At 32.4% G+C, this 26,735-nt stretch overlaps 1 protein-coding gene across 1 annotated transcript; it reads left to right on the top strand.

The window, feature by feature from the left end:
- The first annotated feature begins 304 nt into the window (after positions 1 to 304).
- On the top strand, positions 305 to 26,735 carry LOC143078684 (uncharacterized). Its single transcript, XM_076253585.1, has 6 exons — positions 305 to 450; positions 979 to 1,237; positions 2,962 to 3,191; positions 4,286 to 4,556; positions 18,346 to 18,450; positions 20,102 to 26,735. Exon 6 carries the CDS (start codon positions 21,412 to 21,414, stop codon positions 23,866 to 23,868), a length of 2,457 nt encoding a protein of 818 aa, XP_076109700.1. The 5' UTR covers positions 305 to 450; positions 979 to 1,237; positions 2,962 to 3,191; positions 4,286 to 4,556; positions 18,346 to 18,450; positions 20,102 to 21,411; the 3' UTR covers positions 23,869 to 26,735.

The raw sequence follows: 26,735 nt of genomic DNA, 5'->3' as shown, positions 1-26,735 counted from the left end.
AAATCAAATGCTCAAACACATGAAATAAATGAATAACAACTGTCCTATTCCTGACTTGGTACAGGCATTTTCTTATGTATAAAACCTGGTTTTATAGAAGTACTCAAAACCCAGGAAAGTGCATTTTTAGTAAGAATTTTTAGCCTGTATTTACTGTATACGTCTATTTTGTTGTAGTAGAAAATACATGTAAACTATGAATATTGAGATATATATATATATATATATTATATACATCTTCTAAGAACGAACTATATTGAATACAGTTAAAGAAAATTAGGAAACTCTATACTATTACAGGAGATTGATTAATTGAAGTAAAGAATGGAAACTATGGAATTATTCATAGCAATAGTAGTGACAGTTGCCGTTATGATAGTTACAACATGCTTATGGTTGAAGGACTCGCAAATGGTCATATGGTTCAGTAGTAAAATTATATATGGATGGGTAAATGTATAACAATATTTAATGAACACAAAAGTATATTGAATCATAGGGTATCTCTTTCTGGAGAAAAAAGCGTAATTTTCTGATGTTGTATAAAGTGCTTGTGAAAGGTGTCTATAGTTAGAAGAAAACAAAAACAAGTAAAATGTCTGCATGAACTTATGATTTTAAACGTTCCTTTGGTAGCTTTCGCTTCTCTTTTACTGAATTTACTAGTACTTTCAATGTTTTTTATTTTTATATTTTACAATAATGAACACCCGAATTAATGAGTGGTTTAAAAAGGCAAGTTATGTATGAATTATGAAATAAAGGATGCACATTAACCCGAAAGACCCCGTTATACCAATGAATATAATTATTGTCATTCTAAGTCTATTTTAAAATATTAGATAATGTTACCACAAGTAAGAACGATGCCAATTAAGACAACAAAAAGGAAATGGGTCGATTGATAATTGTTTTAAACGTAACTTAAAGATTTAAGAAAACTTTCACATATGTCAAACATTTGTTAACATTTTGAAGAATGAATCATGGAAGACGATTTTCAAACGACATGGTTACAACACTAGCTCATTGGCAGAAGAAGAAGATAACTTTTTGAGAATGTTCAGACTGATGAGTAATGTTGCGCCTAAGGCAGTAAGAGATACATTCGATCAACATTTTCCTCCATCAAATCTTGCATCCAGACTTGCAAAAGATAAACTTATCATTACTCAGAATTTGTTCTACAATAGAGTTATCAACAAGAAGCAGATGGATCTCTTATATCCAGCTTCAGGTAAAAAAAAAAATTATAACTTGTGAATAAGAAAGTAAAAATAGTACATTTTTAAGAAGAAATCTCCACAAGTAAACCACAAATTGAGATAAGAAATAACAACTTATGTTTGACTATATCAGGAAATAGTTGTAACCACGAACCCATAGTATGATAAAACATTACTAGAAGGTGTATATAGTTATCAAAGATACCAGGCTTATTAAACAGATATACTTTTGATACAGAAAATGTCAAAGGCAACATTCAATAAACACTCTATCAATAATATATATCGAACATTTTATTCTTCGCTTTTACTATCCTGAATTTATTTCACAAATACTTAAAACCTCTTTATCACCCATAGTGAGAAAATGGTTGCGTTTTATTTTTTCTTTGTCATATTTATTGACCAATATTTATGTTGTTTACCACATTATGTTGTTCTTGTTGCACACACTATGTCATTAATACTTCTTTAGTTTGTAAAATGAATAACTTTTCTCACCCTTGTTTCATCTAACCGAATTCCATAGATGTTCTTCTTTTAGACTTAGAGCATTTAAAAAAAGGGGCGAAAGATACCAGAGGAACCTTTAAACTCATAAATCGAAAATAAACTGACAACGCCATGGCTAAAAAAGAAAAAGACAAAGAGACGTACATTATACACAAAACACAACATAGAAAAATAAAGACGAAGCAACATGAACCCCAACAAATACTGGAGTTGATCTCGGGTGCTCCGGAAGGGTAGGCAGATCATGCTCCGCATGTCAAACCCTGGTTGTTTGCCATTTCTTAATTCTATAGTCATAGTACCAGACGTAGTAAACTATAGAGAACGCTTTGCAGAATGCCATCCTTTTCTTGTAATTAAATTGTTTAATATGAGGTTAACCAAAGGAAAGGCGTTATAATGATGTATCAGTTTTTACTATCAGCATTCAACCAACAAAATTTGATCTTGTAGCACATTATTCATCGATCTGTTCCCAAATACCAATACTGTTCGAACATCCATTTCTTCTCCCCTTCATAATGCGCTCCCAATTTTATGCCATATTCAAGCCGTAGAATCTTAGCCATATTATGAGAACTTGCTATTTCGTAATAATTTCAAGTTAGGGTGTATATTGAATACTACAGCCACATCAGCAACACAAGATTAAAAATAAGTTTTACAACTAATCTTTTCTGATGCCCACATCACAGACAATCATTGCTTTGTTGAAAAGAATGCTAACATGTATATGACATACATAAGTATTAAAGTTAAAACTAGAATATTCAATACAACTGCAATAATTGTTAAAAATACAAAATATTGCTATCAATTATAAAATAAGTGATCAGTTGTTTTATTTTTGAAATATTTGCCATATGTCTAAAATATGTAGACAATATGTTCCACAAGAATGGTCCTGAATAACAAATTCTTTAACAATTCCGGATTTGGTTTTGGAAGTATTATGTTTCGTTGAACATGACTTCTTATGGGATATGGATTTATATCTGATATAATTATATTTGGTATCTGTGATGAGTTTATTTTATAGTCAGATATGAAGGTGCATTCTTTTTGATACACTTAGATATAAACACAATGCGTTATGGGCTTTTCTCATGGTTGAAGACCATACGGTTCCTTTTAGTAATCAATGTCTGTGCCGTGTGATATATTGTAGGGAGTTGTCTCAATGACATTCGTATATTTATGTTATTTTTTTTTTTTATTTCAGGCAACACGTCTTCGGAAAACTATGACGTGACACTTATGATCTGTCTATTGAGAAATTTCAGTACAATTGTTCCGCCCTCCAACGGATATGACAAAATGCCACCAGCGACAGAAATCAGTGACGGGGCTGATTTAGCCAGAATCAAATACTACAGAAATCAAATCGTTCACGCTGAGAAAGATGAAATATCAAAGCAAGATTTTACAATAGCATGGGCGTGCGTATCGAAGGTAAACATGAGTTGTAAAGTACTCGTGAAGTGAAGTTAGACATTTCACTGAACATAAATTAGGCCAGGCAAATTAGTGAACTTACTCATGTACTGCCTGTATTTATCAGCTGTTTTAAAAGATCCCTTGGTATGGATTTATTTTAGTTTAGTAAAAGAAATGAATGTAAGTCTCTTTTCTTTCAAACTTTTTATAAGGAGAATAGTTATAGCTGAGAATACGATATGTGTGTTTTCTCATTATTAAAGACCTACAGTGGCTTAAAACTGTTTTTCGACTCTGTTAGATAGTTGCATCATTTGCAATCATACCAAATCTCCTTATTTTACATGCATATGTTTTATAAATTTCTTGGTTATGAGATTATTCAGTCTGATAGTAACTTTCCAGTTAAGTAACCAATCAAACATTATTTGGGCTAACTCACTGGCCGTCATTTGGTACATCGAGAAAACTTAAGTTGATAGAATAGATAACGGTGATCAAGGATTGCAAAAGGATAGTGTAATATCTGATAAGGGACCATTAAAGAAATCTTATTTATTTGATATATGGCTGGTCAATAGATAATTTGATGTATTTAATTATGAGGACCTATTTTGGAAGAAGAAAAAGAAATATTGTGAAAATGAGAAAAAAACCGTATAAGAGATAACCATTATTTTGACGATATAATAATGCGTTGCCGAATCATTTTAGATCAACACGATGCGTTATTCGATCTTTCACGCTCTTAATGATGCTTTGCCCAATCTTTCACGATCAAAAAAATGCACTGCCTGAATAACCACCAGAAATGCTTCTCTTTTTATGTATGCAACAGAAACAAAAATAAAGCGGTTTTGATTAATCTGAAAAGCCTGAGCACTCCAGTTCATCATTGAATCCCTTCCAACAAATGCCATTCCTTTGATGCTTATTTCCTGTCAATTCATTGAATTTTGTTTTCCCATTCATTTCATTTCCACAAAAACTGATAGAAAAAATACAAACTTAGGGATTCTACATTTATAATTTTCCTCAGAAGTTCGGTATTTTTGTTCTTTTTCTTTTTGAATGTGTTTGCATTTTGACGGAACAAATCTCTTGTTTAGGCAATAGTAATACTTGGTGGAATTGCACACAAATCAATGTGTGACGAAGTGAGCCAAATGAATCTTAACAAAGATATCTTAACATTTGTACGTCAAGATTTAACAGAATTCAAAGAGGAAATTGGTTCGGAATTGAAAACACTAGAGAACCAAACATTTCATATACAGAAAAACGTAACAACGCTTAAAGATGATCATGAAAAGTTCAAGGATGCAGTAAAGATTACAACATTAGATCTTCTTACAAAAATAACGGAATATGAATTTCAAGGTAAATAAAAATGCATTGCATTACCCATGTTGTATGATCAATAACTACATAGCTCTGCATCAGTATCCTTATTTGACTTTCCTTTTGGTTCTTTTTGCTTTTATCAGCTATTCGTGTTTGGAAGTTTTAATATCTTTACCTTGAGCATCAGTGATTTTAACATTAACGGTTTCAAATATACTAAACCAGATCAGTATTTTAACAACCAATCTCGAGGCCAAAATATTTGAAAATCAAACTTGAGAAACTCTTAATTTAAAGGTTATCAGATATTTGAGGTGTCGCTTTCTATCGATGTGTTAATATTGAAAAGTACAAATGCGGTGATAATTCTCATTCGAAATTTTTAATTCCGGATGGCAACGCACTAAAAATCAAATAACAAAAATACCAAACTACGATAAAATTCTAAACAAGAAGTCCCTGAGCAAATGGCAAAATCAAAAGCTCACTGAAACACATCAAACGAATTGAAAACAACTGTCATATTCCTGACTTGGTACAGATATTTTCTTATGCAGAAAATGGTGGATTAAGTCTGGTTAAATACCTAGATAAACCTCTAACTTGTATGACAGTCGCATAAAAAAAGCATTTTACTGACAACGATGTGTGAACAAAATAATAGTTAAGATGTCAAATTAAGGCAACAGTAGAACACTAGTGTTCAAAAGTCATAAATCGACTGAGAAAAAACAAATCCGCGTTACAAACACTAGTAACCCGAATTTAGCTTGAACGGACAAAAACGTGTTAACGCTATTTAAATGAGATTAATTGTTATTTGATAAAGATTGACAAAAATTAAAAAATATTTTTAATTCATTTCAATTCATTTCAATTCATTTTAACGCCAGTCAAATAGATTTCTTTGCGGTGAATCAATTAAAATCAAGTTGCTGGTAATGTACGTCAAACTATTAGGCCACGCCCCCGTTAAACTATTTCAAACTGGCATCAATTCGTTTTAAACATCGTTGAGACCCGAGCTTTGTACAGGTAAATCATTCAAGCAAGACAAACTTCATTTATTTATCATTTTTTTTTCATCAAATTTAATCGAATTTAGTTATATGCGTGTATTCTCAGTTAAGTCGCATGCTTCACAATTTTTAACAAATGAATAAAAGAAATTTAGATAAACACATTAAAATATTGATGCACGGTTTAAGAAATGTGAATCTGTTGAAAATAAAATAGTAGTATAACATAATTTGAATTTGCCAAAATGCAGTAGATCTTTATCTCACATATTCGTTTTAAGAATTGCTAATTGCTATGAAAACTCGTGGAATCTAAGTAACGTGTGATACCTTGCAATTGCTTACGAAACTTTAGGTATTCCTCAATATTTATCGTTTCTATTTTTCTGTTTTACTATTTTGTACTCGTAAATTAGATATGTAACGGAAATAAAAGTAACATCACAGAAATAATTGATTGCGTATATAATTTAAATCTTATATTTTCGGTAGACAACAAATATTCACTAGCTGTATATTAATTTATGAAATTGCTTGTAATGAAAAACAATGTTTTGTTAAATAATAAAATTGATGAAGATAATGTTGACATTTGTTGAATTTTAATAATAAACAGTTAAGTCTTGCTCAAAATTGTAAATAAAGTAACAGATCAATGAGCTTTTAAACTATGTTAAACTGTAATACCGGTCGCTGGAGCAAAACAGGCGTAAATTGTGGAAGAGCATATAGTAGACGAGCATATTGAAGCGTTGTTACGATTCGTATATTATCGTGCTATCATACACCTTGACGTACAAAAATTCTTGTAATAAATGAACATGTATCCTGTATATATGAGATAAATTTTAGTTTGCGATAACAACGGGTAGGTTTAGTTAAACGATCTTGACTGGCTATTAGTCGGCATTCTCTTACGCCTTTTGATATGCTCTAGCGTTAAATCCAGTCTGTTAAGACTGTTTTGGACAAACCTAGACAAATCATAAAAAGTAACGTTTAAAAGTTTCAGATCGGGTCAAGATCCGTTTAGTGTGTCAGAATGATATTAGGAGTTACGCCCTTTTATGTGGAAGATACATTGTATTATAAATGCTAAAATAAAAAAAGTATATTATTTTTAATTATGAAACATAAAATCATTCGTTGATATTATTTAAAAAAAAAGGAATTCATTCATTTGATTGTATAGCTCAAATTTTGGGCACCTTGATTGGTTAATAAAATTATCTTATCTTATCTTATCTTATAAATTTCATACGTCCAATTCACGTTTCTGGATTTTACTTCATCAGGAACTATCAATAACGCAAAATACAAATATTTTATATGTAAGATCATTTATATAGTTAATTTCGTTATCCTCCTTAGGCCGCATCAAGGAACCTTGTCTCCGTTTGAACTAAGCTTCTGAAACTGCTCTTAGGCCGTGAAGTGAGAGTGATAAAACTATAATAAAAACAGAAATGAAGGACCCCGTCAAGATCCTCATAGATTTAAACAATACATATGTATGACCTAAATTTAAGTGTAGCATTGAGTATATGTACATTTGTTTGTAAATGCGCTTATCCTATCTTTCATTTGAATAAAAAAACTTGTTTAATATAAATATAAATATGTATTTATTTATTTGCTTGTTCAGATTGCACTATTATAAATAATTCTTCTTCGTCTTCTACCTCTAAACTGTAAAATTAGTGTATGTATGCGTTGAATATACGGTCTATAAAGATTAAGTTCGATGGCACTTGTTAATAATCTAAAGGTAATAAAATGAACGATCCATAAAATAACGTGGCAATTACAATGGCTATTTCACATTTATATCATACGTTCACTCGTAATGGTATCATACATGTACCTCCGTATGTGGTGTATAAGGTTTTAAATCATGTTTTATAGCTTCTTTCAAACACTACTGACGACGTTGTTCAAACTACATGCACATGTCACAAAACCGCAAATTTAATATAGTTAAAAAGATTATACGATATTGAAAATGTAGGGTCGTGTATGTGTAACTCTAAGTGTTTACCTAAAATGTATTGAATTGAAAAAGAATAGATTTGTTCTCAAATATTTGACAAATGAAACATTTTCCGAAAAAAAATCCACATAATAACGTTTTGTCCTTTAATTCTTTTTTGGGGTGTCCGTTAAAATACCGCAAAAGTCCCCCTTAGTGCACTTATAACAAAAAATTGCACTAAAGGACCTGATGGAATGATACAATTGACACAAAAGGCATTGCATATATAAGTCAACGTTTTAAAAATAAACAATTTTATAATCACATTTAGAAAGTTATTTTATATTTTATCGACACGCGCCACACTCAGTTGACAGTAATATATAGAAATTCATGTTCATTCAACCTTGACCCGTTTTGAATACACTAGTATACTTATAAAGAATGTATATATTATGTTATTTCATGTTGTTCTTGGTTTTTTTATGGTATAGTTATTACTGTCATATCTATTTTGCTTTTCTGACTGTTATAGTTTTTACTTCTATGTAAGAGTGTATTTTCTTCTTATTTTTGTTTCCTTTAAGTTCGTTTGCTTGTTCCGTAAGTTCACTTTTTTAAGTTCTGTTGAAATGTTTTATAAAGATATTTTGAAATAGTAAAAAATTTATAGAGATTTTATTTTAACCAACACATACTGATATAATAGAAGATACACATATTTCGCAAAGTATAATAGTTTATTACATTTTTGTTGAGCCTTCCGACTTTTGTTGCAATAGCTATCTACAAACCACAAAAAATTACTCTGTGGGTAAAGTGTTTGAAACTTAAATTACTTTCTTAACTATCCTGGATTTTTAAAAAAAACTAGGACAGAAGCTTGTTTATGATTAAGATAGCTTAAAAAAAATGTTTATCCGTATTTTTATTTATAACTGATTTTTTTTGGTTTTCAAGTTCTGTAAGCTGATAAACATGCACTCTGGTTAGAGTTTAAAAAAAATCACATTTTCCAGTCGGGGCCTTTTAGTGATCGGTCGACTATATGGAAGGGGTTTTCTCGTTTTTGAAGGCCGGATTGTTGCCTATAATTGCTTACATCCACTTCAGTTTAGGAGGTTGAGCGTACACACACATGCATGCTTATCACGTCATCTTCTTTCTGTGAAAATCCCAAGTCAGTGGCTTGTAGTTCAGTGGTTGCCGTTGGTTCATGTCTGGCATATTATTTTATTTTTGGTTTTTGTAAATTGTTGTTTTTTCTAGATAATGCCGTTAGTTTTCGAATTTAATTGTTCAAAACTTGTTTATGTTGGGACCTTTTATATATATATATAGCCGATTATAAGGTATGGTCGCCTAATATAGCTTACATGTGTACATCCAATTAATTTGATAGATAGTTGTATAATTGCAAATTATATCACATCATTATTGAATATAAGCTTTGATAAGTTGGACAATCGATTGTACAGGAAAGGCCCAAGTGATAGTACAGTAAACTCGTAAGCGATTGTACAGTCAATTAATTTATCCGATATTGAAAAAAATATAATTTGTGAATCTCTACTGGTGCAATGGCTTTCAAACTTTCAGACAGGTAAGACCATACATCAGAAATAGTACTTTTAAAATTTCTGGACTCAACGATGTGTATTTCAATGATTATTGACATTTTTATCGCTGTTGTGTGACAGTTCTGATCGATATATTAAAAGCTCCTCCATTCGACGAAAAACGTTTGTATGCATACGTCGTTTATTATTTGATTGGTTCATATATACATATAGAATGTTTTGAATGTCTAGAAGAAACGTTATATTGTATCATTTGATTCACTATTGGAAAACTTTCCATGTTGCAACTTGTTATATTTTCGAATGTAGAAAATGTAGAAACCGTACAGTTCCGTTCCCACACAATATAATAATGATGTAATCGGGTTTTTAAGATCCCAACGAATGCCACATTTTCCCATCTTAATGTCTATCAATCTCTTATGAAAGTATGTACAAATGTAAACTCCTGTGTTGTTAAGATGGACATAAAATAAAATTATTCTTTCATCAAGTTGAAAATAAACTACGCTAAATCATTAAGTTTATTCTACAACTATCATAAACTTATCAATTAGTAACGATCAAATGACAATTGTTTATTGGATAAGGTTGACTGAACATTGATGTTTGGGAATTTGCAATAAGCCTTCGGTCACATGGCATGCGCTGATAAAAAAGAAAGTCAATTTCAAAATTATGATATATATTGATACCCAAATTTATATTTATGAGTTATATACTTATATCTTCTCATATCCATGTTTGTGGTCTAATAACATCGTTTTAATGTCCTTAGTGCAAAAACTTTGTTCTTAATGCACCAATGATTTGTATAGTCCTTCAGTGCACTAAGAAGTCCTTTGCGGTATTTCTACACACCGTACAAAATTTGGCTGTGATCAAAATGTTAAAAAAAAATACCCATTTATTATAACAATTTTTAAATATTTAAGATTAAATTATGCAAGGAAAAGTGTCTTTGTTTTCTGTCAAAATGATTTACCTTTTTTGACATAAAGTTGTCGATAAATAAATTGGATATGCATTTCAATAGCATATTATCAAATTGCTGAAAGATCACCTACATTTTCTTAACAGGGAATCCGTTAGTATTGAAACCCCCTGTCCTTTAGGGTGAATGGGGTATAGAAATATGGTCACTTGGCCAGTCTTCTCCCGACCGGCAGTAAAACGCTTGCCGAAATGGGGCGTCCATTTGGCTGTGCGGGATGTATCAAGTTCGCAGTCACGTCCGGTCAGAAGGGGGACGTGAAATCTGATGCCTCGTGTAAAGAGACTGCAACGCTCTTTGCTCTTTGCACGTTAAGAATCCTTGCAACAACTCTTTTGAGGGGTCCGTAGGTGGCCTGTTGCAAGACAAAATTTCTGTCCCTATACAAGGTATCCTCATTTTCCAGTGGCAGTCCAAATTTCCCTGACCATCATCCCAGATGGCCTCTATCGTATCAACATACCTAGTGTATATATTGTGAACTTGTTCTCGTCCTGAATATGCATGAAATATTTGCCACTGGACGTTAAACAACAAACAATCAATCAATCATTCAATCAATCCCTGTCCTTAATAATTCAATTTGTCGTTCTGCATTATTTTGGCGTAAGAAAGACGCACACATTCAGGCTAACGCCCTTAAGGTGTATAGAAAATAGATATAGGAAGATGTGGTGTGAGTGCCAATGAGACAATTCTCCATCCAAATTACAATTAATGAAAGTAAACCATGGTAGGCTTATGTACAGCCTTCAACACGGAGCCTTGGCTAGCAACGAACAACAAGCTATAAAGGGCCCCATGATTACTAGTGTAAAACCATTCAAACGGGGAAAACAACGGTTTAATAGTTTTGTATTTTATATAACTTTCCTGCCCTTACACCCACACTAATATAAGCTGTGATTTCTGTGTGAATAAATTTTTTTAAAGTTTCAAATGAAGTTCATGGATGTAAGTAATGATAGGCAACCGCAATGCCTTCAATAATGAGAAGAAAACATAACGTATAATCGGCTTTAAATTGTCCCGCTTGATCATTATACGTTGTTGTTTCCTATAGAGAAATAAATTATCGATTTAAATTATTTTTTACATCATAAAAAAGGGTACAATATCATAAAATCAATTTTGTGAAAAGCGATGAAAATTTAGTGACCCCAATATAAATTTGAACCCCTCTTAATCTTTCCTGTGTTTACGAGCACAAAATTCAAGGATCCCTAATTTTTTTAACTGTCTTTATGAAAGTTAGCACCGACTGTTAGCTTTACACTAGTAAGTTTGTCTTAAAGATAATTGGCTTTGTGTTAAAACTGTCGTTACGTTGCTGTCTTGCGGACGAATACCCGAAATCTCTGTGTCATCTGAGCATTGAAAGAATACTTCATATCACAAGATATAAATATGGATACAAAAAAAATCTAAGCGAAATTGATAATACCGCAAAGCATGTGTTGTATTTCAGTAAATAACACTTGTTTTCGTTTGATTGTAAACATGTTGTAGCCCATCATGCATTGTTTCTTGTTTAGTGGATTGGTAAAAAAAGCGCCCAAAAAAAAGAGTTCAAAATAAATTACGTCACACATTAATACATTATAACAAATGCTCGGACATACGTATGGTAATTCATGCATATCCTAAAAGGTCGTGTTCTCGATCTATTCAAACGGAAATGACACGGCCGCGTATTGTAAACGTTTGAGGGACTTTTAATGTCAAATTCATATCCCTGGGCAACGAAATTACCGATTTGTTAAAAAAAACACCGTGTTTACGCTGGTGTCTTCCTCGAATGCCAACATTTTATATGTTACCTATTCCTTGAATGCCAACAAAAATATTTCTGTTTTTATAAGTATTTAACTTTAAAAAATAATTAGTGAACTTGATGAAATTGTAACATTTTATCCCATTTTGATAAAAAAAGTAGCAAAATTTAAGGGTTAAATAATTATGAATATAAAGATAGAAAGAAAATGATTTTTGTTACTATTTATTAAAAAATAAATAAATTTGGGAATGAACAAGTTTTATTAACATAAGACATATATATAAATATAACATTTATATTTAGTTAAATATAATTATTTCAAACTAAAAGAGGATATTAGAGATTTATTTTGTTCCATATTATTATAAATATTTATTTGTTACGTATATATACATGAATTATATGAATATTTTAATTAAACAATTAACCATAAAATAGGGTAACAAGAATTTAGTCTATAGCGGATTGATTTTTTTAGTTGTTTGTGGCTTTGAACTAGCTGCCAGTAACTGCAAGTTTTCTCAGAGGATGTACTTTACAAGTGTTTTTTGTTTGTTTGGATATACAAGAACCTGACCACGTCTATTCTGTGTAGTATTTCTATTTATTTACATCTGATAAGTTAAACCGGTTTCATCTGATGTGTATAGTTAGTTCCACTATGTGGTATGGGCTTTGCTCATAGTTGAAGACTGTACGGTGGCCTATACTTGTGAATTTCTGTGTCATTTGCAATTGGTCTCTTGTGGAAATTTGTCTCAATTCCAATCAAACTACACTACTTTGTTTTATAAGAACACCGATGATTTGCGAACACGATAAACCCCTTACCAGTATCATTTTATGAATCACTTGCAAAAAAGTGTGTAGTATTATTACCAAGAAAAATATCCTGAACAAACTGAACATAATACATCAATAGTATTCTAACACGTGATACAAAGTTTCAAGAAATTTAATCAAGTAATATGGTAGGATGTTACAGTACACACAACTATAGAAATATTGAAAAAAACCTTCAAAGTCCAAAGAGGCTTCACATTTGTGTAAACTGGAATTTCTCACAATATGCACATGTGATGCAACACTTTTCAAAGTTTCATTTTAAGAGAATCCATATTCGTTCAAGTAGTATCATCAGAAAAAAAATTCAACAACGTAACAAACATGAATTAGATTTTAACTATCTGTTTAATTATGCCTCGTTCACACGGACATTTAATTCGAATAAAAAAGAAGCGTGTATGTACGCGATTAGCGAATTCGATTCGCATTCGATTCGAATTCAATTCGAATTAAATAAAATTGAGAATGGAAATGGGGAATGTGTCAAAGAGACAACGCAAAAGGTCACCAACAGGTCTTCAATGTAGCGAGAAATTCCCGCACCGGAGGCGTCCTTCAGCTGGCTCCTAAACAAATATATACTAGTTCAGTGATAATGAACGCCATACTAATTTCCAAATTGTACACAAGAAACTAAAATAAAATAATACAAGACTAAGAAAGGCCAGAGGCTCCTGACTTGGGACAGGCGCAAAAATGCGACGGGGTTAAACATGTTTGTGAGATCTCAACCCTCCCCCTATACCTCTAAATGTCCATTTTTGATAAGCATGCTCTCGTGTTGTGATAACTTTTTGCACCTATTCCTCGAAAGCCAACATTATTTATAGGTAAATTGTCGGTAGATCAAAGGATGTTGGCATTCAAGGAATAAACCTATACGCTGACTTATAAAAGTGTTTTAAAATTAGTCTTTCATGCTGTCTAGTCTGAGCAATGTTTGTAGGACGTTATAAATAAAAAAGGAAAACCGTCAAAACATTATGTGAACGGAAAATACATGGGCGTTGCATACGTGTCTCAAACGATTTAGAAAATCTAGAATATGTGTGAATAATGAATATTTATATTATTTAGACTTTAATATTGTTGTTTTTTTTAATATTGTATCTACAAGTTCATGACGATTTAGAGCTTGGCATTTCGTGTAGACACATGTTTCTTGTTGAAGACTAAACATGCGGTCTTGATTTATCTATAGTGTTTTTGTCGTTTGGTTGCCGTCAAATTGAATTATATCCCATATCTCTTATATTATGAGCTTTAACATCAGCTTATAAGAATTCATTATTGAAAGGTTTATTTGTAATTTTATATGAATATGCCGTAATATATTTATCGGTGTGAGCTGTACCACATCATGACTTATATATGAACTTTATTAATTTCGATCTAAAAAAAGTTCCTAGAAATAGATATTTTAAAAAGTCTTAATAAATTCCAATGATCACAAATCTAATCTAAATCCATTTTTTTCCTGATTCTAACATACGTTGTTCCTTTTTTTGGGTTTAATTTTGTAGTAATTTGCTAGTCAGTCAGATTCGGATTCCGGGTGACATTGCGTACGCTTTGTCCTTTGATTTAAAAATACATAATTTTAGCATTATTATTTTTTTTTATCTTTGCTACGCTCGATGTTTTTGCTTCCGCTGTATCAAAGCTAGTGAATTAGTCAAAATGTCCGTACAATGTATAGTAATATTTCTTTTCATGACTTGTTTATTCTTCAATATAAGCGTTGGCTTTTTTTATCTGACAATATCAAATTTGTCTAGAAAGTTCGCTGTAGTGTTCCATAAATGTCTTAGGGCTTAGTGCACCAAAGCGGCCTGGGTGGGTTTTAGACGTACCGGCAAGTCCCTGGACCACAATTGCACAACCGTCCTTTTGATGATCAATTTGTTAAATTGCTGGGACTATCATACTAATAACATAGTAGTCCCCGTTAATTTCAGAGCTCTACCGTTAAATAGTAATTATTATTAATGTTATTATTTTATTTTTACGCTGTCTTAATTTGTAAATAATTATTAAGTATAATATGTATAGTATAGCGTCGTGTAAGTCATTTTTGGGCTAGACATTGTTTGCTTTATAGTGTATTGAATAATTTTTATTGCAATCAATTTATAATTCATTACAAGGAAAAAGTGGACCGTATGTCATCGCACACAAGACAGCTGATTGGATAAATATGATAGGCTGTTACGCCTACATTGATACTGATGTCCAATCGAATACCAGCAGACACCTGTCAGTAAACACAAATTTCAAGCGTGGATAAATTAGAGATTTATTTGTGTATTCGATATTTGAAAAGTAAGTTAAACTATTCGTTTAATCTTTTTTAGGTGAATTTCAAAAACTGTTTTTTTCACTTTCTTATAGGAAGGTATTCAAATATGAGCGTACCACATGTAACGGAATTTTACAAGCATTTTATATAGCGAATTGTGTTTTCCGGAACCAGAGACACTGCCGGAACGTACTATTTTCAATATTTCACAAACCTCTGAAAAAATTAGATCATACAGGTTTCATCTACCATGTGCATAAAAAGCACTATCAAATTTTATTTGTAAATTGTAAAAGATTAAGAATATTTTTGTATATGTACTAAATAATCTGAAATAAAACAAAACATATTTCTCTCGGCCTGAATTCAATCGTAATCTGAAATAAAACAAAACATATTTCTCTCGGCCTGAATTCAGTCGTAAGCAAATTTTCATACTTTTTTTTTTATCTATTTGCAAATGACGAAGAATTCTCCTTAAACTGTGATTCATTAATATTTAATATTACTTCCATGATTAAACCGACAGACTAACTTTAAAGGACAAAATACAAGCGTGTACTACCAGCCAAGGAAATTAGTTTAATTAAGTAACTAATCTAAGTGGTCATCGATGTGTAATATTTGACACTGGGCATTATTTGTGGACCAATGCAATAAAAATAATGTATACTATCAATCAAAATTAAATACTTTTGAATGTAACAATATGCTACAAATTCATTTGATTCACTGAATTTTTATATTTTTTTTCATCTAAATGAAAATGTAATAAACTGCTCCCGTTTAATATAAATAAGAAGATGTGGTATGTGTGCCAATGAAACAACTCTCCGTCAAGTCACATGGTATAATTTAATTAGAGGTCAAAAGTACGGCCTCAACACGGAGCTTTGGTCCTCATTGAACAGCAAGCTATAACGGTCCCTAAAATGACAATACAATTAAGATGAAAAACAAAAGTATAATCTATAAGTACGGTAATTTCGCTACGTTTATTCGTCAATTCCGAATTACAAGTAAGCGTCTCACTGTTTATCAAAATGAGTAGTAACACTTGTGCCTAAAAAAATCTTATTCGAAACTGAAATATAAACCATTAGATTTTATCCATCGTGTCTTAACTAACGTTGTTTGATATTTTTTCTATGATATGATTAACTCCTGTATTTATTTCGTGCTAAAAATATAACGATAAAAAAGATCAATGGAGTTATCGACATCGGTCTTTATATGTATATAATGGTCAATATAAACTGTCAATTAAATTTTTAAAATATACTTATATTGTTGTTGAATTTATTTTAAAAATAAAATGATGTTTTTTTGTAAATGTAATAATTCAACCCGGTTGAACTTTTTAAATTTTATATAAAAGATAAAACATGGAACTTCATTCATCATACGTCCATTACGTTCACGAATGGGTAACTGATATTAGAGTATAAGGCAGCATATCATTCGTTAATAAACTTCAGAAAAAAAACGCAATTTGTAATCTGTGGTTTGAATTTTCGTCAGATGTGCCACTGACATAATGGCTGTATTATGGGTGAAATATTTGCCACTAGACGTTTAGTAAAACCCATTCAAATCCAAATCAAACCGCTCTATTTGATGCAAAAGAAACGTGACAGGCAGTGCTATCGAGGTATATGATCAGATTTTTTTCAGCCATCAGTGCACATGATAAATAAGTGATGCACGAAAAAAAAGGAGATGTAAGATATACGCCAATGAGACAGCAACCGAACTACGGAAATAACCGAAAGCCATCTAAAGGGAGACGTGTCGACTTCAACAAAAGACAAATATTCCAACATTATGTCTTATAAGTGCTATCAATTATTTATTTCGGACAGAACTCGGACATCGTAGAGTCTATACATTTGTAACATATTGGACTTTCATGTTACGTATCGCATTGAAACATGAACGCGGACCTCGATGAGAACAAATGGATTGAAAGTTTGCAAGTTTACTATTTTATTTTCAACAGAATCACATTTTTTAAACCGTGCATCAATATTTTAATGTTTTTATTTAAATTTCTTTTAAAAATGTCACATCTATTGTTCATTCATTTGTTAACAATTGTGAAGCATGCGACTTTACTAAGAATACACACATTTAACTGAAATTCGATAAAATTGGATGAAAAAAAAACCGATAAATAAATAAAGTTTGTCTTGCTTGAGTGATTTACCTGTACAAAGCTCGGGTCTCAACGATGTTTAAAACGAATTGATGCCTGTTTGAAATAGTTTAACGGGGGCGTGGCCTAATAGTTGGACGTACATTACTAGCAACTTGATTTCAATTGATTCACCGCAAAGAAATCTATTTGACTGGCGTTAAAATGAATTGAAATGAATTGAAATGAAGTAAAAATATTTTTTAATTTTTGTCAATCTTTATCAAATAACAATTAATCTCATTTAAATAGCGTTAACACGTTTTTGTCCGTTCAAGCTAAATTCGGGTTACTAGTGAAACCAAAAACTGAGGGAAACACATCAACTTTCAGAATGAAACAAAGGAACAACAGGAACAACGAAGGGCAACAAAAACAAACGCCAACACTAAAAGAAATGAGTTATTTGATAACTACTGCCATATTACTGACTTGGGACAGGACATTTTAAGAAAACAAAATGGTTTGTTTAATCAGGTTTAATGGCATGCCAATCCTCCCGCTTTATGATAATGTTACAAAATTATATCGCTAACACACTACTTGACAGAATTACAACACGTACACACGCAAGACAAATGATATAATAATCGACACAACATGCAAACCGCAACGAAAATATCAAAAACAGTGACGCGCTTACGTAACTAACATACAATCTCTAACTTTATACAATTAAAACAATTTTCATGACAATGATTGCATGGAAAGGCAATTTTTGAATTATAAAATAGGGTGCAGCAGTCAACATCATGTTATCATCTTAGTTACCATAAAAAAAAAATACAAATATGTCAACAAAGATAAAACAAAAAGGAATAAAGACAAAGTTCACCACCAAAAACGAAAGACAAGAACACAAAATATATCACAGCACATTACAACAATGACGAGATGTATAAGAAACGATTCACGCCAAATAATCATTATCAAAAATAGACTAAATAGCCAAAGTAATATCTTACATAGACAAATAAAAGAATAACACGTTATTTATATGATAAACAACGTCATTACCTAGAATATATACTTCAAGACCATCGTGTGTTATTTATGAAATTGATTCGCCATACCAGTATCCTTATCAGAGAAATGCCGATAACCATTTTTTAGTGAAAATTATAACTCATAATGTTAATTTCAGATGAACACATAAATGAACTGTCGTCAGAGTTTACCAAACAGATACAGGATCTCTCAACAGAAATTAAAGATCGAGCTGCAGATACTATTCCAGTGAATATAAGATGTAAGTTTTCTTTTCATTTCATTTTATTTTCGTTAACTTTATACCTAAAATTTAAATCCAAAATATGACATATTAAGTCCAGATTTCCTTCAGAAAGAGTACCCATTAATTTATTATACAGGATCTATGTTTTCAAAAAAATTAAAATTACAAAACTACCAGACTTTGAATATCGAGCATCGTAACTATATTCTTTCCTCGTAAGTCTGTTTAAAGGATTTGTTAGCGTTTGAGGTAAATGCCGACAAGTTTGTGCTTTGTAAAGAATATTACCATAAAATATTGGATCTGAAATACCTGAACGTATAAGAAGTCTGCATGTTGATTTATATTTACGTATGATGTCCTTGTACCGATGATAAAATTTGGTAAATGTTTTGACCAATTTGTGATATCGAAAACCCTGGTGTGGTAATTTTTCAGTAATACAGAGATTGTTTTCCTTGGAATCAAGCACATTGTTAAATAAACGAGCGAATCGAACAAGTTGAAATATATAAACACTTTAAGATGGTGACAAGGGAACGTCACCATCTAAAAATTGATAACTAACAATAGGAAATGAAAACTCATCTCTTTTATCATAAACTTTGGTATAAAGCTTCCCGTTAAAAATATAGATATCTAGATAATAGGAAAAGGCAGTGATAAATAATAATTGTATAATAAAAAAAATAAAAATAATACCGACCACCAGGGAAAACTTAATAACGAAAAGGACAAATAGCTAAATCTAAAGCTCAAACAGATCAAATCAATGGAAAACAACTGCATACTCCTGACTTGGTATATCTTTTTCCGTAAGTAGAAAATGGTGGATTTAACGTTGTTTTATAACTAGCTAAATAAAGGCAACAGTAGTATACCGCTGTTCAAAACTCATAAATCCATGGACAAAAACAAAATCGGGGTAACAAACTAAAACTGAGGGAAACGCATTAAATATAAGAGGAGAACAACGACACAACATTAAAATGTAACACACACAGAAACGGACTAAGCATTAGACAAAATATTATGAAAATAACAAATATAACATCAAAATCAAATACATGAATTTGGGATAGATAAGGACCGTGACACGTCTTATAGTAATGTGAATTCACACTCAAAAATAAGAGAAAACAAACGACACAACGGAAACACAACGTTAAAATGTAACACACACAGAAACGAACTATAATATAACAATGGTCATATTCCTGACTTGGTACAGGACATTTTTAAAGGAAAAATGGTGGGTTGAACCTGGTTTTGTGGCATGCCAAACCTCCCTCTTTTATGGCCATGTGAAATATAACATTAAAATAACAGCACAACATTACAGGACTACAATATAAATAAATAGGAGAACATAATTGACAAAGAAACACACGAAAAATAGCTAACAAAAGGCAACAAGTTTAAAATTTTAATACGCCAGAAGTGCATTTTGTCCACACAAGACTTACTAGTGATGCCCAGACTAAACCTTTCACTTGTATGACAGTCGCATAAAATTCCATTATGTATATAGTTAGTATTATTCAGTTTTATTTCCAGCATGATTAATTGTATACATATATCGTCGTTTATTATATATTGATTACTTAATTTTTGAAGTTATAGTTTATGTTAATGTTGATGTTCTATTTGTCTTTCTTATTTCAAGCTCAAAATGACCAGTATATAAATGAATGGATGAAAGATGACAGCGAATTTATTGTCACAAGGGCAGCAAAACATGTTGCAGCATCTATACAGTTACAGAATTGTGTTGTTGTCACTGGGAGCTCAGGGACTGGAAAATCGTCAATTATTCACCATGTTGCATTAAATTTGTTTAAACATGAAGAGTATGAAATAATTTCGTTAGTCACAGGACCTTCAGATATAATACACTATCGTGATTTAAGAAAGAAACAAGTTTTTGTTATTGATGATATTTGTGGCAAGGAGACACTTAATATACAAACAGTATACACGTGGAAAGATCATTTGGAAAAAATAGAGAAAATATTCAAAGTTTGCGAAAATGATAAAAGAGATGACATTAAAAATTTTATGTTAATGCATCATAATATACCAGGGAATCCGGCAAAACTACTTATTTCTTGTAGACTACATGTATTCAAAGATTTACAATTCCAGCAACTTAATTATTTGGCAAGTAATGAATGCAATATCTTATCACAAGAGCTTTGTCTCTTACTCGAAGAAAGAAAGCTAATGATAAGACAGTACATTTCTAATGCTATGAGCAACCATATTGAAAAATATTTGGAAAATTTTGATTTCTTTCCACTGCTTTGTAAATTATCCAAGGGAAAATCCTTTACTGACCTAACGAAGCTTTTCACAGATCCAGTAAATACTATAAAAGATGAATTAATGCACGTTATAAGATTTCACAACAAAATTCCGTTTTGTGCTATTGTTCTTTGTGTATTATTTGAAGATGGTTTTAGTTTAGATTTGCTGAAGCTTAAAACTTCATCTCAGGATACAATAAAGCTTAAGTCCGTGTGTGCAGAATTTGGCATTGATGTAAAACAAGAAATGTCCCGAACTGCGTTACGAGAATGCCTTGCAAACCTAGAAGGAACCTATTTAAAAAGGCGGGTAGATAGTATACACTTATTCATGACAAAATATATGAAATTGCAGCTGTTATTTGTGGACAACATTTACAAGAATGCTTTATCAAGTTTGCGCCCAGTGAATTCATACGGGATCATTACATTTTCGGATCTTTCAAGGACAGAACAAGTGGTGACGAAAACTTGATAGTTCTCTCAGAAGACATGATACACGATTACTTTGTCAGACTGATCTTAGATTTGAAAAATAATGATTTGAAAAGTATATTCCATAATAAACAGTTACGGTTTAGTTCATTTAGATTGCAGCTTCTTTCGTTTTTTCAAACGTAATCTTGAAGTTACACGTTTACTTTTGGCATTTGACAGACGCAATAGACGTATGTTCTATGGATATTCTTCGGCGTCCACACCCACACCGTTAATGGAAGCTGTTACAGAAGGTTATGTAGACATGGTTCTCTTTCTTATTGACATAAACTGTGATGTCAACGAAGTAGACAGTAAGGGAAGGTCAACTTTATATATCGCATGCGAGGGAGGCCATACAGACGTAGTAAAATTACTTTTGGAAAGAAATGTTGATGTATCTAAACGTGGATCATTCGGAATGTCACCACTTTATTTAGCTTCAGAAAGAGGGTACACAAATATAGTTAAGTTATTGCTTGATAACAATGCTCCGGTATCGCAGACGGATGATTTTAAACAGTCTCCATTTTATATGGCTTGTAAAGGAGGGCATTCAGATATTGTAAAACTGTTACTAGCAAAAAAGGCTGACATGTCTCAGCGTGAAAAGTTGTCTGGTATGCCAGGATTACTCGTGGCTTGTGAACTAGGACATGTAGACACTGTAAGAATGTTAGTAGAAAACAATGCTGATATTTTGCATTGTGACGTTAATAAAAGATCAGTATTGTATATGGCTTGTAAAAAAGGGTTTACAGCTATAGTCAAATTGTTATTGGAGAATAATTGTAATGTATCACAGTGTAATAACCGCGGACAATCCCCATTATCTGTTGCATGCAAAAGTGGTTATATAGACATTGTTGAACTTTTACTTGAGAAACAGAGTAATATCTCTAAATGTGACAGACATGGACAATCACCACTTTATTTGGCAGTTCAGCAAGGTCATACAGATATAGTGAAACTACTACTTCAAACCAAGGCTAACATTTCTCAAAGAGGTTGGTCAAGGCAGACACCTTTGTATGTTGCTTGTGAAAAAGGACATACACCTATTGTGAAAATCTTACTGCAGAGTGGTGCTGATGTCTCACATTGTGGGAAGTTTAGACTTTCACCGTTGCATGTGGCTTGTATTGCAGGACATACAGATATTGTTAAATTGTTACTAAAGAACAATTCTGACATGCACCAATGTGATAAATTTGGAAAGTCATCATTGTATCATGCTTGTAAAGCAGGTCACTCGGTTATAGTAAAAATGCTATTGGAAAATAATGCTGATGTGTCTCAGTGTGACAAACACCATCAGTCACCTCTATTTATTGCATGTGAAGGAGGGCATACAGAATCAGTGAAACTCTTACTGCCAAGGAATGTTGATGTCGCTAAACGTGACACTCAAGCACAATCGGCATTACATGTAGCTTGTCGAAATGGACATACAAGTATAGTAGAATTATTGCTTGAATCCAAAGCTAAAGTATCTCAATATTGCTGGGCAAGGCAGACACCATGCTTTTTTGCCTGTAAAGGGGGCCACATTGATATTCTTACATTACTCTTGAAAGAAAATGCTGATATCTTGAAATGCAACAAGTATAAACAGTCACCACTTTATGTTGCTGCGGAAGGAGGACATGCAGATATAGTGACACTGCTACTCGAGAACAAAGCCGATGTCTTTCAACTTGACAAAAATGGTCAGTCCGCTCTTTACATTGCTTGTAAAGGCGGCCATACGAAAGTCGTTGAACTTTTACTTGCTAACAATGCTAATGTGTCTAAATATGACCGATGTTGTAAAGAATCATCATTATATGTTGCCTGTGTAGGAGAACACGAAGCTATAGTTAAACTTTTAATGAATGCAAATATTGATGTAAACAAGTGTAATAAAGAAATGGTCTTTATTTCGTCGCCCTTTTCAAACACGTATGTGAATTCACCGTTGAATGCTGCCTGTGAACGGGGTAATACGAATATAGTAAAACTTTTATTAGAGAACAATGCAGACGTCTTTCAGTATAATAACGATGGAAAATCTCCATTGCATGTTGCATGTAACGGAAAGCATAGAGACATAGTTAAACTCTTAATTGAGAAAAAAGCTAACGTTTCTCAATATGATAGCTATGGAGTTTCACCGTTGTATCTTGCTTGTAAAGAAGGTGATGCGGAAATAGTGAAACTTTTACTTGAAAAAGGAGCCGATCCCTTACAATGTTTCAAGTCTAAAAACCAATCACCGTTGTATATTGCTTGTGAAAGACGACAAACTGAAATCGTTAAGATTTTGTTAGAATACAATGCTGATGTGTTGGAGTGCAACATAAATGGGGAATCGCCTTTATATGTTGCCTGTAAAGAAGGATGTGAAAGGAAAAGAGGGGTGAGAGATAACAGAGAAATCATTGTAGAAACCCTAATTAAGTATAAAGCTAATGTCGGCCAGTGTGATTTTAACGGGCGGTCGCCTTTGTATATAGCATGTGAACGGGGGAATTTTCATGTAGCACAACTGTTGTTAGAAAACAAAGCTGATGTCTATCAATATGACAAAGATGGGATATCTCCATTTTATATGGCTTGCAAATGCGGACATACACGAATAGTGAAACTCTTACTAGAGCACACAAGCTGATATTTCACATTCTAATAATTATAAACAATCGCCGTTCTATATGGCTTGCAAGGAAGGGCATATACAGATCGTGGAAATTCTTTTGAAGAATAAAGTTGGGGTCTGCCAGAATGACGACAAAGACAGATCCCCTTTCCTTGTGGCGTGTGAACATGGACATACTGATATAGTTGAACTATTAATACAAAACGACGCAGACATTTCACAATGCGATGTGACTGGACTATCACCATTGCTTATGGCATGTAAAATGGGGCATTATGATGTTGTTGAACTATTGATAGAAAACAATGCTGATGTCAATCAGTGTGAAAGAACAGTTGGATGGTCGCCTTTGCATTTCGCTTCTTTTGGTGGACATACAGATATTACTGCACTCTTGATTGAAAACAACGCAAATAAGGAGATATATGATGACGAAGGGTTAACGCCAGAGGATGTATTTGAACAAGAATTTGCTGATCCGTATTACGAAAAACTATACATATAGCTAGATAAATAGAAACATAAATAAATAGAATATATATAAAATTGAGAATGGAAATGGGGAATGTGCCAAAGAGACAACAACCCGACCATAGAAAAAAAAAACAACAACAGAAGGTCACCAACAGGTCTTCAATGTAGCGAGAAATTCCCGCACCCGGAGGCGTCCTTCAGCTGGCCCCTAAACAAATATATACTAGTGCAGTGATAATGAACGCCATACTAATTTCCAAATTGTACACAAGAAACTAAAATTAAAATAATACAAGACTAACAAAGGCCAGAGGCTCCTGACTTGGGACAGGCGCAAAAATGCGGCGGGGTTAAACATGTTTGTGAGATCTCAACCCTCCCCCTATACCTCTAGCCAATGTAGAAAAGTAAACGCATAACAATACGCACATTAAAATTCAGTCCAAGAGAAGTCCGAGTCTGATGTCAGGAGATGTAACCAAAGAAAATAAACAAAATGACAAAAATACATAAATAACAACAGACTACTAGCAGTTAACTGACATGCCAGCTCCAGACTTCAATTAAACTGACTGAAAGATTATGATTTCATCATATGAACATCAGGCACAATCCTTCCCGTTAGGGGTTTAGTATCATACCATCATAACATATATGAGAAGAACATAACCCGTGTCATGCCAACAACTGGTTTTTGAATAAATGTGTATATATATTTGTTTTACATGCACACGTATAAAATTGCGGTTTTTATCCAACGCAATCATCGGTTTGAACGTAGTTTTCAATTTAGACTCGTTTATATTTTTTCGTTTGGGCTTGTATCATATTTTCCCTCCGGTTTATATGATCCGTTCATCCTATATTGACTCTTAAAATTCAAGAGTCTATCTAAAAATGAGGGTACTTTTTATATGGCCTTCCAAATACCATTCGATCCCTAACATCACTGAAGAGACATTTATTGTCGAAATCCGGATCTGGTGTACTAAAAAAAAAATATTGACACCGTATGTTTGTGGCATAACATCGTGGCTACCTTCTATTTAAAAAAGAAGTCATAAAATTTTATAATGTAGTTCTGTTTTCTGCAAATGGCTTATTTAATTTTCATATTAAAAGTATTGTTATTTCAAATGATACTATTTTGATCAGTTGTTGTAAAAGATGTTCCAAATCATGGAAACAAAAGGTTGGGTCAATGCTCCCAGAATTTTATCTTAGCAGAGTCACTCTCAGAAAGATTTTCTATCGTATTGAAATTCTCTGTGTACTTTGAGTTTTCGGCGTGTTTTTGTGCATGCAGCCGATGTTAAATGACTACAGATATTCTATAAACTGCAAAAGTGATAGATTTTAACAAATACAAAATAACCTTAAAAACATCCTCAATCTAAAACAAAGATTCACACTCCCTCCTTCAAAGTTAATCAAATTTGATGAATTTGGGTGTGCTTTTTTTGTTCCATTTTGTCATATATATGCGTTTTTTATATATATTTCTACACATCATTAACCATCAAATATTTTTGTTTAAGCATTCTTGGTAAAGGTTCATACAGAATCGACGCTTCTGTCGGTACACTGATTTCCCGAGGTTGTCATCAGCACCGTAATAGTTGCTTCGCATCTGACAATATTTATAAAACATCATTCTAAAATTCTCCGTTGATAAATTAGGAATTATTTGGTACAAAGATAACTTTATCACGCAAATTGACATTAGATGATATGTGAATTTTCTTTTTAATCATAAAAATGCCATAAATATGTAAACCTCCGATTCGTTTACGGCCTCAAATCTGTGTCTGTTTGTCAAATATGTGCCCAATCGTGGGGTTAATTGTCAATATATGTCCTTAAAAAATGCGGCCTCAAATTTGTGTCCTATTTTCAAATTTGTATTCAATCATAAAATTGAGAATGGAAATGGGGAATGTGCCAAAGAGACAACAACCCGACCATAGAAAAAAACAACAGCAGAAGGTCACCAACAGGTCTTCAATGTAGCGAGAAATTCCCGCACCAGGAGGCGTCCTTCAGCTGGCCCATAAACAAATATATACTGTTCAGTGATAATGAACGCCATACTAATTTCAAAATTGTACACAAGAAACTAGAATTAAAATAATACAAGACTAACAAAGGCCAGAGGCTCCAGACTTGGGACAGGCGCAAAAATGCGGCGGGGTTAAACATGTTTGTGAGATCTCAACCCTCCCCCTATACCTCTAGCCAATGTAGAAAAGTAAACGCATAACAATACGCACATTAAAATTCAGTTCAAGATGACGTTTTTCGACAAAGTCAGAATGTGTTCTTAAAAAAATTGCATGCGAATGTAATTATTGTATGAATTATATTTTATTGTAAAACTGCAACGTTTTCAAATTATTGTTTTTCTTGTT

Source organism: Mytilus galloprovincialis, chromosome 6, assembly GCF_965363235.1.
Source record: "Mytilus galloprovincialis chromosome 6, xbMytGall1.hap1.1, whole genome shotgun sequence".
Classification (NCBI taxonomy): Eukaryota; Metazoa; Mollusca; class Bivalvia; order Mytilida; family Mytilidae; genus Mytilus; species Mytilus galloprovincialis.
This window is presented reverse-complemented; position numbering and strand designations above follow the sequence as displayed.